The following is a 13,575-nucleotide window of genomic DNA, read 5'->3' as shown; positions in this document are numbered from 1 at the left end:
ATATATTATATAGATTTTTATCATGTATTTATAATTATATTCTTCGAGTGTACAATGGGTGAACTATTGTTATTTAGTGACAATATATATTATATTCGTACTTATGTGTGGTTGATTTATATTGTTGCGAACCTTGGCTGTTTGAGGTTTAACTCAATAAAAATAAATCACATTAATATTTTTTATATTTTATATTTTAATAAAAATTAATTTTATATTTAAAATATGGTCTAATTTATATAAAAAAAAAAAAATTTCATACTTTAGTACAAAAATAATAATGATATGTATGTATTAGTGTAGAACAGCTAATAGCCTAATATGTAGAAATGTTGATAACTACTGGATTAGTGACGCCATATCGTGTGGCGCAATTTAGCGGGCAGCGCGCGTGTCGGTTACTCGGTTACTTAATCCTCATTCATTGCGTGAGGATCATTCACACGTACCTCAAGCTCAAGCTCAAGCTCAAGCTCAAGCTCAGATACATACTTTCCTCCCGTCGACGACGAGTTTCAGTGCCAAACTTGTCCTCGCCTCTCTCGTCCTGCTTCCAGCGAACCTAAATCAATCAAGTAAGTAATATCGATTCGTCTTCTTTTTTAGGTACGCAGCTCAATCAATCGTATTGTTTCCAAATTAACACGATTCAGGAGCAGAATTGTTTCTGTGATTTTCTATTTAATTTCTTCTCAAATTAAGTAATATCGATTCGTCTTTTTTTTTTTTTTTTTAAATCGCAGCTTTTTTGGATTTTATTTATGTTACTTTTCTTCGATGATTCGGATGAGATTACTAGCGTTGATTTCAAATTCTTCAGCTCCAGAAATCGACAGGTCTTTGTTGAATACAGAAATTTCACACGGCTATTTCCTTTATCGTGACGTTTGTATTTGGAACCTAGAAAATTCCAACAGTTTTTGTCTGCAAATTTATAGATCATCCTGAAGAAACTTTAGTCACGGAAAAAAGCGTTCGATATACGCTTAATCGGCACTCGTTTTTTGCTGGTTGGATTAACATGCGTTGGTTTAGAAGATTCTATCAGCTTATTGGCAATTCTTTTTTTTTTTTTTAATTATTATTATTATTTTTTTAATTTTACCTGATAAGTATTGGAATGGACACTTATATATGGGCCAAGCCCATTATGTATATTTTTGGGCCTAAATTTTGTGTTTAATAAAAAAAAACTTTATATGTAATAAGTAGTGGTATATTTGAAATAGATAGATTAAAATATATTTTTTTCCTATATTTCATATATATATATATTATAGTGCTAAAATATTTGGGTATGATTTTAATAAAATTAGATAATAATTATTACTATTTTATTTTTTATAATAAAAAATATAAAAAAGGTAATTTATTTTTTTTACTTAAAAACATAAAAATAATTTTGACAATTCAAAATAGAAAGTGAAGTGAATGGTGGATTTGAACTGAACAAAAAAAATACATAGTGAAGTATATGCTTTCACATAGTATGTTTTAAATGAAATTCGATGTTACACACACATATTTATATATATATATATATGATATTTTAAATAAAAATGTAAATATTCAATATAAGTTCTTGTGAGGAAAAATTTTTTTTTACTAAAATACAAGTTTGTTTCTTTTCAGTTTGGATTGACCTCAGATATTTGAATTTTTAAAATAAATATAATATTTTTTAAGACCGTTAATCAAAAACTTGTGTAAAAAAAAAAATGATTTGGATTTAATATTAAAATAATATTTAATGAAATATTTTGTATGAAAAATATATGGTTCAAATAATCATAGTATTTAAAAAATTTTGTTAGGGAAACACACTTTATATGTTTAGTCACAATTATTTTTTAAATATTTCTATTATTTTGCAGGAAATTAAAAAGATTGGCGAACAATAAATAAAAATTATCGGGATCACTTAAAAACATTCGGAAACATATACATCGACTGATAATTTGATATACGTACGATGGGGTATGTGATTGTAATATCCTTACCGGTGATCCTTTTCTTCCTGATTACGGCCATTGCTTGTTACCTAGTCGGTAGGAATCGTGGTCGGAAAGAACGTTCCGGACTTCCTCAATATTACGGGCCTCCGCCTCCCGCTCCGCCTCCATCCTTACCTCTTTCCACCAAATAAATTTCGGTACAAGTTTTTTTTTTTTTTTAACATGTATTATATATACAAGGGCTACAATTACTATGTTGAATTTTTGTAATTGAATAAAGTGCTGACAATACATCATATTATGATAAACAATACTCCCTATGTCCTATAACAAAGTATCAATTTTTCCATTTTAGTCTGTCCCATAACAAAGTGTTCATTTTTTTTTTTTAAGTAACTATACTATCTACCTAACATTACAAATGCTCTTACAACTTACAATATATTATATAAATATTATTATTTTTATATCACATACTAATAAGGTTATTTTACTTATTTTCATTTTATTTTTACTAAATTTCAATATAATAATATTTATAAAACTACGTGCAAAAAGCAAATGAATATTTACTTTTGGGACGGAGAGAATACATGATATGATAATAGACAATACATAATTTATATTAATAGTATAATATAAATTTAGCTTATGAATTAATATGCCGTAATAGTCTACACATAATATACTATTATTATTGAACTTATTACAAAATTAAAATTTATGTCTATACTATTTGTAAATATATATATATATTTTAGATGTAATATCTATTTTATACACAAAATTTTATATTAATATATAATTTTTTAATATTTCTAAAATTTCAAAACTTTCAATTTTTATTTTTATTTTTTAATTTTTTATATGAGGTGAGAACAAAAACTTTCAATTCTCTTATTTTAAACAAGACCTTGAAGTAGCTTCTATTTGGACGTGCTAGTTTAAGTTCGATTCAGTCTGCTTATAATGTTGGTATACTAGCTTGACCCGGAGAGAGTTTGACCGGACTGGACCGGGCCTGCTATAATAATAGAAAATAGACCGGTCTAATCGTCTTTCTATATTTTTGGCCCACCCGGCCTGCTTCTCAAAGTTAATTGGACTGACCCCAAGGTGCAATTTTTATTTTATTTTTATTTTTCTTTATATGGCTTCAGTTTTTTGTTTTTGGTAAATTATAAACAACTATGTGTTTTATTTATGGCGTAAAATCTCTATTTGTTAATATAAAATTTACATAAAATACTTTCGTTGTCCAAAACTGATTTTTAATTCTAAATAAAAATTTAAATATATATATTTTATGCATTTTTATTAAAACTACTATATAATTTACCTTTTTGTTTTTATCATATTACTAGCCTATAACCCGTGTATGCACATGTTACAAGCTAGTTACCATAGTGTGTTTGTTTGGGGATTGGATTTTCAATCTACTATTCATCCCATTTTTTCCCTCCAAAAACATCAAATCAAACACCTATTTTTCATTTTTTATATTATACTAAAAATCAATTTTATATTCAAAACATCACATCACATCAACACCTATTTATATTACATCATACAACTATTTAAATTCAAAATTTTTAATATTCAAATCCCAACTCAAAATTCAAACCTCCGAACAAACACAATTTAAAACGGAGGGAGATCCGCGGCCCCAATAGAAGATTATCTTCATCGAATTCGTTGAACAAATTTTTGTATTCTTATTTTATTTTATTTTTCCTTAATTTCTACAATAATATTTTTGGACTGTAGAATATCATTATTATTATTATTATTATTATGTCCGACGCAGAGCTGCTTGTGGGAAGATTCGTATGCAAACAAAAATATAGAAATCAAAATATAAAATATTTTTTTTCAACAGATATTTAAATAAATATCAAAAAAAAATTTAATTAAAAGTTCATAAAAACAAAATTTGGAAAACAAAAAATAAACAAACAAAACTTTTAGAAAACTCTTAAAGTAATAATCCATTCTAACTAATATTAATTAAAAGCAATCATGGTTCTATTTCTTCTTCAATCATCTGGATCCAGTCCCTCGTACGTCCAAATATGTTTATTCTTTATATCTTGTTCTTCAGAGGGCGCCAAATCATTATTTATCCTAAAAACTTTTCTCACCCATGGCACACTTTTGTTTTTCATTAAGTCGGCTGATCTCTGACAAGCCTCGTCTAAAACCACTTGAACTCCCAAGTAATTTGCGGCCTCGGCAAGAGCAAGGAAATCATAGATATTACATTTGACAAAGAAATCATCGCATTGTTTTTTCTTTTCTTCATCAGTGAATTGCTGAAATGATTCTTCTAAGTACATGTTCAGAAAGTCAATTACCCTTTCAAGGGTTATTCCGTCGACTTTAGGGAGTGGGATTACGTCGATTTTGCCTTCTTCTTTGGGGAGTGAAATTATGTCATCTTTTTCTAAATCGAGTAAATTTGCAAGGAGCGATGATTGCATAACGATGGATTTGGAGACATTGAATTCTTTGCCATCATAACTTTTTAGAATTCTGAATTTCTCTTTATCTATGGTAGTCGCAAGAGGTGTTTCTATATCCATGATAGTTGAAGAAGAAGTCGACATTAAAGAACCTTATGTGTTTAATAATATTTTTAATAAACCTCCCTTTCCTTTGTGTATATATAGAAAATTAAGGATATGATTTATTAGATATGAATAGAAAGATAATTAAGATTATACAGTTTCAAATCATATCTGTCAAATCATATTTATTCTTTAGAATCGAATTTGATCTTTTTAATAAAATAATATATACAAAACTTAAAAGGTTTAAAAAAAAATTGATATGATATAAATAGATATTTTGAATTTAAATTATTTTTAATTTAATATGAAAAATAAAAGATAAATAGTATTTAATTTGATATATATTTTCTTTTTTAAAAAAAAAATCAATAATAAAAAATTGTAAAAACTCCTATAAAACACAACTCGGCAAACTAATGCTAATAAATTTTGCAAAATTTTGTGTAATATTTTATAGATTTTTATCACATTTATTACGTAAAAAAATGGTATATATACTATTTTATTTCTAAATTTTTATTTTTGATTAAAATAATATTTTAATATAATAATTTATGACAAGAACTTGGATATTTTTATTGAAAATTATAAAAATTGAATAATATTAATTTATATTTGAAATGCAAATCAAACATATGTATATTTTGAATATAAAATTAATTTTTAGTATAATAATAAATAAAGTAGATATTTAATTTAATATTTTTTTTAAAAAAAATTGATAAATAATATAAATTTTGAAAAGTTTGACATACAAACACAGTAAATTAGACTAAATACAAAAAGGCAATACGTTTTCAAATGAAATGGAATAGATATATGTCACTTGTTCTTTTTTCTGGTTATTTAGTATTCCTCCGACGTCCAATTGTGTGCTCATTTGATCGGGCACGAATTTTAGAAAAATATGTAAGAATAAAAATTTCTATTTTTTTTTTTTTAAAAAAAAGTGATATTTTTTTACTAAAAAATGAAGCGGTAATAAATTTGGATGACAATAAAAAAAGGAAAGTGAAAATAAATTTGAACGACGGAGAGAGTATTTGTTTTGAGGTCAATCTGTTTGTTTTGTAAGATAATTTGAATGAATGTTTTTTTCTACGTAAAATAAATTATGTAAAAAATATAAAAATAATGAGTATATGTGATATATTTATATTTTTGAGAAAATACGTAAATATAAAATGTTAAAAGAAAACACCAGTAGTGTGTCTGGTTTTTGTTATTTTTAGATAAAATAATTTTATTTATTTAATAGTATTTTATAAAAATAATAAATGTATAAATAAATATTTAATTGATAATTGTAGAAATATGTAACTAAATAGCATTTGTTTATTTAAAATTTAGTTTTATCTTTTAATTTGAAATTTTAATTTAAACTATAATTTAGTTATAATGTTCTACAAAATATCATAAAATTTATATAGCAAAAATATTTACACTAAACTCGAAATAAACAGAAAAACTGTTTTTTTTTTTTTTATGTGTGTGATATATATGCATTCGTTGAACACACATTTTAAAATTTTTTAATTATACAGTACTCCCTCCGTCTTAATACAATAGTCTTGTTTATTATTTTTCCAAAACAATAGTCTCATTTCCATAAATAATTATATCACTATAAAATTATTATTACTTTTTCATTTATTACACAATTGCCACTGCTTTTTACACTAATACACTCACAAGGGCAAAAATAGTTTTTACATTGTACTTTTTATCCACTACCAATATAATATCAATATTCATTAAATCACGTGTCAAACACAACTCATACTATAATTTTAGGACGGAGGGAGTATTAATTTTTATTTTAAAAATTTTAACAGCACTACTCACATAAAAAGTTAAATAAACTAATATTATAATTTTTTATTATTAATCCATTAAACTTTATTATACTCTCTCCGTCTCATAACAAAGTATCCATTTTTTCATTTTAGTCTGTCTCATAACAAAGTATTTATTTCCTTTTTTAAAGTAATTGTACTATCTACCTAACACTACAAATACCCTTACAACTTACAATATATTACACAAATGTCATTGCCTTTATATCACACATACTAATAACGTTATTTTAGTCATTTCTACTTTATTCCTACTATATCCCAATATAATATTAGTATTTTTAAAATTACGTAAAAAAATAAATGAATATTTTTTTTGGACGAAAAAAGTATTAAATATCATATCATAAACCAAAAGTGTCAATTAAAATTGAATTGACATAGTATTTTTTTAAAATTGTACTATATTTAAAAATACTAATTAAACACACTGTTCTTTTGAGGTTTTTACTTAAAATTTTTAATATTCATTAAAATAATTTTTCAAAAATATTTCTACGTCCTTTAACAAAATATTCAAATATTTTTATATTTGTATAATATTTTATACGATTGTTATATTATATTTTTATTATATAACTCTAGGGGTAGGCAAAAAAACCAAACCAATCCGGTGAACCGATTCTCGGTTAATCGAAAAATTCGATTCAAATGAAAATACTGCATATTTGATATTTGATCGGTTCGGTTTTAGTTTCTGATATATTTTTCGATTCGGCTAACCGAACCGAATATATTTATATTTTATATTATTATATTTGAAATTTATCTTAATAATTATATTTGGTTTAGTTTCAGTTCAGATATTTGAAATATCTGCAAATATGTTGATTTAATTAAAATTTTAACTATTTTTAAATTTCGATTCGGTTCGAATTATTACCAAAATTGCAAATATTTTTTGTTAATCGAAAATTCGATTTGGATACAGTTCGCGATTCCGGATATTTGTTCGATTCGGTTCGAATATCAAATAACTACCTATTTGCAAATACCTTAACGGTGCCCACCTCTATATAATACTAATAAAAAATTTATTTTTTTCTAATTTGTACTATGTATAATATAATATTAATATATAAAATTCAACATAAAAATAAAAATAAATACATAGTTACGTGACAAAAAGAATATTTATTTTTTATATGATACGAAAAATTTAATTTTATATTTAAATATCATATAATCCCTATTTATATGACTTCATAAAAATAATTGGCATGGTGTGGTAGGTTTGAGATAGTGGGCATTAATTACAAGTTAATGGGCTAAATAAATGAAGGCACCATCGCGAAAGGGTCGATTTGGCCTTTCAAATATGTGGCACATTACCTTCCCACGTTCACTCCATTCCTATGTTTTTTCTTCGGCTTAATTTTTTTAAAATTTTAATTAAATTTATTTTTATTAAAAAAAAAAAAAGTAAAAAAAATATAATATTTAATATATTTTTTTTTTAATGATATGATTATTTATCGTAATAAAACTATTATTTTTAGACAGATAAAACTAAGTAAAATAGAATTATTGAATTGAGAAAAAGAAAAGAAATATAATATAAATAAAACACATATTTATATATAATAAATATAAATTAATAACGTGTAAACCTGTACGATGTACGGTTTGTATAAATTGTTGAAATAATATTAAAAAAATAATTAATTATATTGGCAAATATTTTGTAGAATGATACAAATATTCTTAAGACTAATCAACAATTAATACTAAATTTACCATGTGAAAAATTCTTTTTATTGTATCCATGAAGATATAATTAATACTATATATATAAAAACACAATCTATAAAAATGTTAATAAACTTTCGTACTAATTATATATCATTTCATGTTATATATTTAAAATAAATATGCTAAAATAATTAATAATAAAATAATATATATGTCTATTTATATGTGTAAAATATGTTTGATAGACGTGTTTTGCAATTAGCCGATAGTTATACAAAATATATATATATATATTTAATTATATACTATTAGTCTATATATATATATATATATATATGCTTTTTAATATATGTGGTACAATTAAAAAAATAGAACTTTAATGTTCAAATATGGGTTTGTTTACTTCGTTTTTTTAGGGGAATATGTTTATATATATATATATATATTAAGTATAAGTAGTTATATAATTAATATAAAAAATATTTTTTTATTTTTAATTATTGACTTTTTATGAACGTATAAAATAAAATATATTATATAATGTGTTGACATATATATATACATTATACTTTTGATAATATCTACAAGTAATGGACATCATAAAAAAAGAAAAAGTTTAGGTGAACGAACCCATTTGTCATGAATGTTGTTATAGCGCCGATTGGAATGCATGTGATGTATAAATTCTATATTAATATGCTATAAATATAATATATAAATTGACAGCATATTATAATAATAAATATATTACTCCCTCCGTCCCAAATAAGATGCAACATTTACTTTTTGACACGGGTTTTTAGGTTGGTAGTTTTAAGTAGGATAATTTAGAAATTAGGTGATGTGATGGAGAGAGAAATATATATTTTATTTTTTTTATTTGGATGCTGTGAGAGGATAAGGGAGGGGAAAGATTAAGAATAATTAATTATTTCCTATTTTGGAAATGTTGTATGATGTTTGGGACATACCAAAAACGAAATATTCAGGGTGTTTGGGATGGGGGGAGTACATAATACAATTGATCTCATTACAAATGGATATATTAATACAACAAACTTGTATAATATAAATCTCGATACATATTGTAATAATTTATATATCACATGTTATATTGATTCATACCGTGTGCTAAATATTTCGTATGCTCATCATGAACTATTCAACACATTAATCGTTTTCATTTGTATATTTAATGTTAGTTTAGACGAGTATTGTGAAAATAAGAGTGCCATGAAATCGAGTCGACGATGAATCTTCTTACTGAAAATTATATATGTCTCGGTAGTTCTTTCGGTAGCTGGCTTTATAATCTAAAGATAAAACAGTTTATTTTTAATGAGAGTAACATTTCAGATCGTTGGAATTCTGACGAACAAAAACGAGAGAGAAATTGAACCAGAAAAATTGCCGAAAAGCTACAAAAGAAAAGAGAATGTTGCGATCGAATGAATGAGGCGGTCCTTCTTGTATAGGCACACCACCCGGCAGAAATAAAAAAACCTTTGCCATGAAAGGCAAAGATATTGTTTATGTAAATTACAATCGCGGTTAAAGTAGTGATATTGTTACTGTAAATTACAATTGTGATTAAAGAATGATTATGATCGCAATTTATACGATCACAATTGGATACGGTCCAACTTACCGGAGAAAAAACATTACCTGGATCTCGGGCTCTCAACGTTTGGGCTTGTCTTAAACTCCAAGAATTGAGCTTGTCTGAAAACAAAATTAAATATTTGAGTTTTGAGCTTAATTATTTAAGGGAAATGAACCAAAACTATGAAAAGAAAATACGTAAATTAAATAAGTTGGAACTGAAGTAAAGAAATTAAATAAAGAAGTTGAATTGGAAGAGGGTTCTTTCGAATGAACAATCAAAATCATAATAAAAAGACAACAACAAAAAATAATAATAATAATAATAAGAAAGTAGAAGGAAAAAATAAAGAAAAAAGAAAAATCCAGTAGAAAAATCTTACAAGTATGATCCCCTTATCTTCCACTCCATCTTGGAGTGCAGACATGTCCAATATATTTTTTTTTGGCATCTAACAATAATATTTGATAATTATTTTTAGAGCAAAAATTATTTTGTATTCTATTATTGTATATCACAATGTTAAACGAGCCGAGCCGGCTTGATTCGGCTTGGTTAATGCTCGTTTGCGAACGTTAATAAGTCGAGCCGAACAGTATAAACAGGCTCGTTTATTTAACGAATGAGTCTGAGCTTTGTTCGCGAACAATTCGCGAACGTTCGTTAAAATAATACATATATTATAAATATTATATATACATATAATATTATAATTTATAAACAAATAAAAATATCAATTTAAAATAAATAAATAAAATAGTTTTAAATTTTCTTTTAAATTTATTTATAAATTAAAAAAAAGTAGACAAACGAGCTTGAATGAGCTTAATCGAGCCTAAACGAGTAGAACACGAACACGAGCTCGAACAATAAAAATTCTTAACAAACCGAGCTCGAAAGCTTAACAAATGAACACAAACGCTGTTCGCGAACATTAACGAACGAACACAAACACTTAAAATTCGATTTAGCTCGGCTCGTTAACAGCTCTAAAGGGGCCTAACCCCATAACAATTTCAAAGTGTCAAATTTTAGGATATGTATATACTAGCATTAAGTATATATATATATATAGATTGTCTCATTATCGTCGTGAGCTTCGCGAGCATAAGTGGTACCCTAAGGATAGGATACTAAGTTTTAGTAGACAAGTCGACTATGAATTATTATCTACTATAAATGAAATATTCGGGTGAAAAACTTCGCATATCCCTTCACCAAATCCTCGAGAGCCAACCGATTGGGGGGAATTGGGGGAATATATCAAGAAATGTGTACACTATAACGGGTCAAAATGACACTTGTGTAAGCATATATTTAGAAAATAAAGATTTGTCACCCGATTATGCAAAAAAGACAACAAACCGGAAGCCCAATACCGACACAACCTCTTTTAGGTCTAATGTAAACAACCTATATATATATATATATGTAAAGACTCGTATAAGTAGAACTTACAATGCAGTAATTTAGGTTAATTTGAAATTCAAAATTTTGTGACAAATAATTCGTATATTTAAACTAAAAATAAGAGTATTTCACCTATATTACCCGAGAATGATTAGGGTGTTGATGGAGGGTTAATTGACACCATATGAAATATGGGCTGCCGCTACATAACTTGAATCAATACAACATGTTCTAAAATCAATCTTAATATGTGTTAATTCGTATATTTACTATCAGCACAGTCCTGATTAATCTAAATCAGCAGTACTACTAGCTGAGTTGAGTTGAATGGGGATGTTCGAAGATTGATTCAACTCGATTAATTAGACAAGATTTCCAAATCAAACATAGCACTTAAGAATCGTGTCTAAAACTATTAGTACAATGTTGATTAATCTCAATCACTGTCGCCTGCATTTCCCTATTACTTTACTTCTAGCTGAGTTGAATGTAAAAACCCGAAGCATGACTCAACTCGATTATTTAGACAAGATTTCCAAATAAACATAGCATCTAAGAATCTCATCTAAAACTAGAACCACAATGTTGATTAATCTCTCAATCAGTAGACCGTAACCGTGGCCTACATTTCCCTATAACTTTACTTTGCTGTGTTGAATGTGAAAACCCGATGCATGATTCAACTCGATTATTTAGACAAGATTTCTAAATCAAATATAGCATAATCTCATCTAAAAACGCTATTGGAATCAAGAACACTACTGAATCAACCAATAACAGAAGTAGCTAGATCAAACTCACCCGATAGAAAAGAATTCGTGGCCGTGTGCTCTGATGGAGATCGAACTTTTTCATTTGTCGAACTCCCAGATGACACCTCCATCCTCTGTACATACCATCAAAAAAAAAACATCAAACATTATTGATGATTGAATCCAATTTACTCAAGTGAGGAAGAAATCAATGTGTTATAAATACCTGCAACTTTTTTGTTTATCCAGATTTCTGTGAGCATTCCTGCGCCGATTCCAGCAGCTATGAACGATCCGTAGAACAAGGTTGCAGAGAGTCGAGACATCCGAGGGAGGAAATAGTAATCTGGAATTTGCCGGACCTTCTTCGGCAACCGTTTCTTCACAGCTGCGGACTCACTGCTGCCTGAATCTCCGATGCTCTTCCATTCGAACGCTTTGGATGCATCTTTGTTCTCCGTTCCCATGGCGGAACTGGAGACGTCTCAATTCTGCTGCAGATTCAATACCGCACCGCAAATGACGACTCGATGCCGACAACCAAATTAATCAACAACAATTAGTAGCGTGAATCACTTTAAATTCGAACGAAGCGATTTACACCAAGAATTATCTGAAACGGCAAAAAGGAAATAAAAATAAAAATAAAAATAAAAAAAATCGGCAGATTCGTCACATTCAACGAACAAAACAGCAGAGACCACAAAATTGATGCAAATGCCTTAAAAATCTTACAGTTGGTTCCACTTCAACCAATTTAAGGAAAAAAATAAGGATTGAACTTACAGGTTTTTTCTTCGGAAGTGAGGAAACCGACGAGGAGGAAAGAAACTGATCGCCGGTGCCGGCGAGCGTATGAGTTAGGGATTTTCAGTACTCTTTAAACAAATGCGGAAAGTACCAAAATAAATGAAATTGGGCCGAATTATTAAGCCCAAATTATTTGATGGTCTAATCCAAAAAATATTTTGAAGTTTTCAAAAAAAAAAAAAAAAGAATTAGAATTATGATTTAAAAAGCATATTTATGAAATATAAATATATTTTTCGATATTTATTAGTACTATATATATTAATTTTTAATATTGAATATTAACTGAATTAGATATTATATAATTTTTAAAAATATATATATATCTGCTATATTTAACTATTGTTTAAATATTTTCGACGATTTATTAAAATATATACGTATATATATATATATATATATTACTTACAAACTTGTAAATGGTAATACTGCAAATTCCAGAAAATCGAGGGATATAAAATAAATAATGCACATGCACAAGGCGAGGCAGGGCAAGGCTCCACCTATGAATTATATAACACGTGATTTTTATCGCATGTTGTTTTGACAAAATTGTAAGACTTTGTTTGTTTTATATTTCAAACAAAACAAAACAAAAAAAAGACATTCGATACAAAGCATTCATTTTATCTTTTTTTTTTTTAAATTCATATTTATTTATTTACATTAATACTGTAATATAAAATTGAAACATAAAGTTATAATTTATGTACTCTCCCGTCTCAATGCAATAGTCCTATTTACTATTTTTGTCCGTCCCAAAACAATAGTCTCATTTTCATAAATAATCATATCACTATAAAACTATATTTACTTTTTCATTATTATTACACAATTACCACTATTTTTTACACTAATACATTAACAATGGCAAAAAAGTCTTTTACTCGTACTTTTTATCCACTACCAATATAATATCAATATTCC

At 26.6% G+C, this 13,575-nt stretch overlaps 2 protein-coding genes and 1 long non-coding RNA gene across 3 annotated transcripts; 1 reads left to right on the top strand and 2 right to left on the bottom strand.

Annotated features, from left to right (window-relative positions):
• The first annotated feature begins 276 nt into the window (after nt 1-276).
• Nucleotides 277-2,309, top strand: LOC127250886 (uncharacterized). The gene is made up of 2 exons (XR_007838797.1): nt 277-575; nt 1,875-2,309. It is a non-coding gene; the product is annotated as an uncharacterized LOC127250886 (long non-coding RNA).
• A 1,682-nt stretch (nt 2,310-3,991) lies between these two features.
• Nucleotides 3,992-4,738, bottom strand: LOC127250826 (SKP1-like protein 12). The gene has a single exon (XM_051274252.1). It carries the CDS (start codon nt 4,559-4,561, stop codon nt 3,992-3,994), a length of 570 nt encoding a protein of 189 aa, XP_051130209.1. The 5' UTR covers nt 4,562-4,738.
• A 4,474-nt stretch (nt 4,739-9,212) lies between these two features.
• On the bottom strand, nt 9,213-12,613 carry LOC127250885 (uncharacterized). The gene is made up of 3 exons (XM_051274348.1): nt 12,065-12,613; nt 11,888-11,972; nt 9,213-9,795 (listed from the first exon to the last, which is right to left on the bottom strand). Exons 1-2 carry the CDS (start codon nt 12,303-12,305, stop codon nt 11,938-11,940), a joined length of 276 nt encoding a protein of 91 aa, XP_051130305.1. The 5' UTR covers nt 12,306-12,613; the 3' UTR covers nt 9,213-9,795; nt 11,888-11,937.
• Nucleotides 12,614-13,575: the final 962 nt, after the last annotated feature.

Source organism: Andrographis paniculata, unplaced genomic scaffold (assembly GCF_009805555.1).
Source record: "Andrographis paniculata isolate CXL003 unplaced genomic scaffold, ASM980555v1 Contig38END, whole genome shotgun sequence".
In the NCBI taxonomy this organism is placed as follows: domain Eukaryota; kingdom Viridiplantae; phylum Streptophyta; class Magnoliopsida; order Lamiales; family Acanthaceae; genus Andrographis; species Andrographis paniculata.
Note: the sequence above shows the minus strand (reverse complement) of the source record. Positions and strands in the feature narration are given on the sequence as shown.

Coding starts and splice junctions, on each gene's coding strand:
- LOC127250826 (XM_051274252.1), bottom strand. CDS start 4,561: ATGTCGACTTCTTCTTCAACTATCATGGATATAGAAACACCTCTTGCG.
- LOC127250885 (XM_051274348.1), bottom strand. CDS start 12,305: ATGGGAACGGAGAACAAAGATGCATCCAAAGCGTTCGAATGGAAGAGC. Junction 11,973..12,064: donor GATAAACAAAAAAGTTGCAG/GTATTTATAACA, acceptor TGGTATGTACAG/AGGATGGAGGTGTCATCTGG.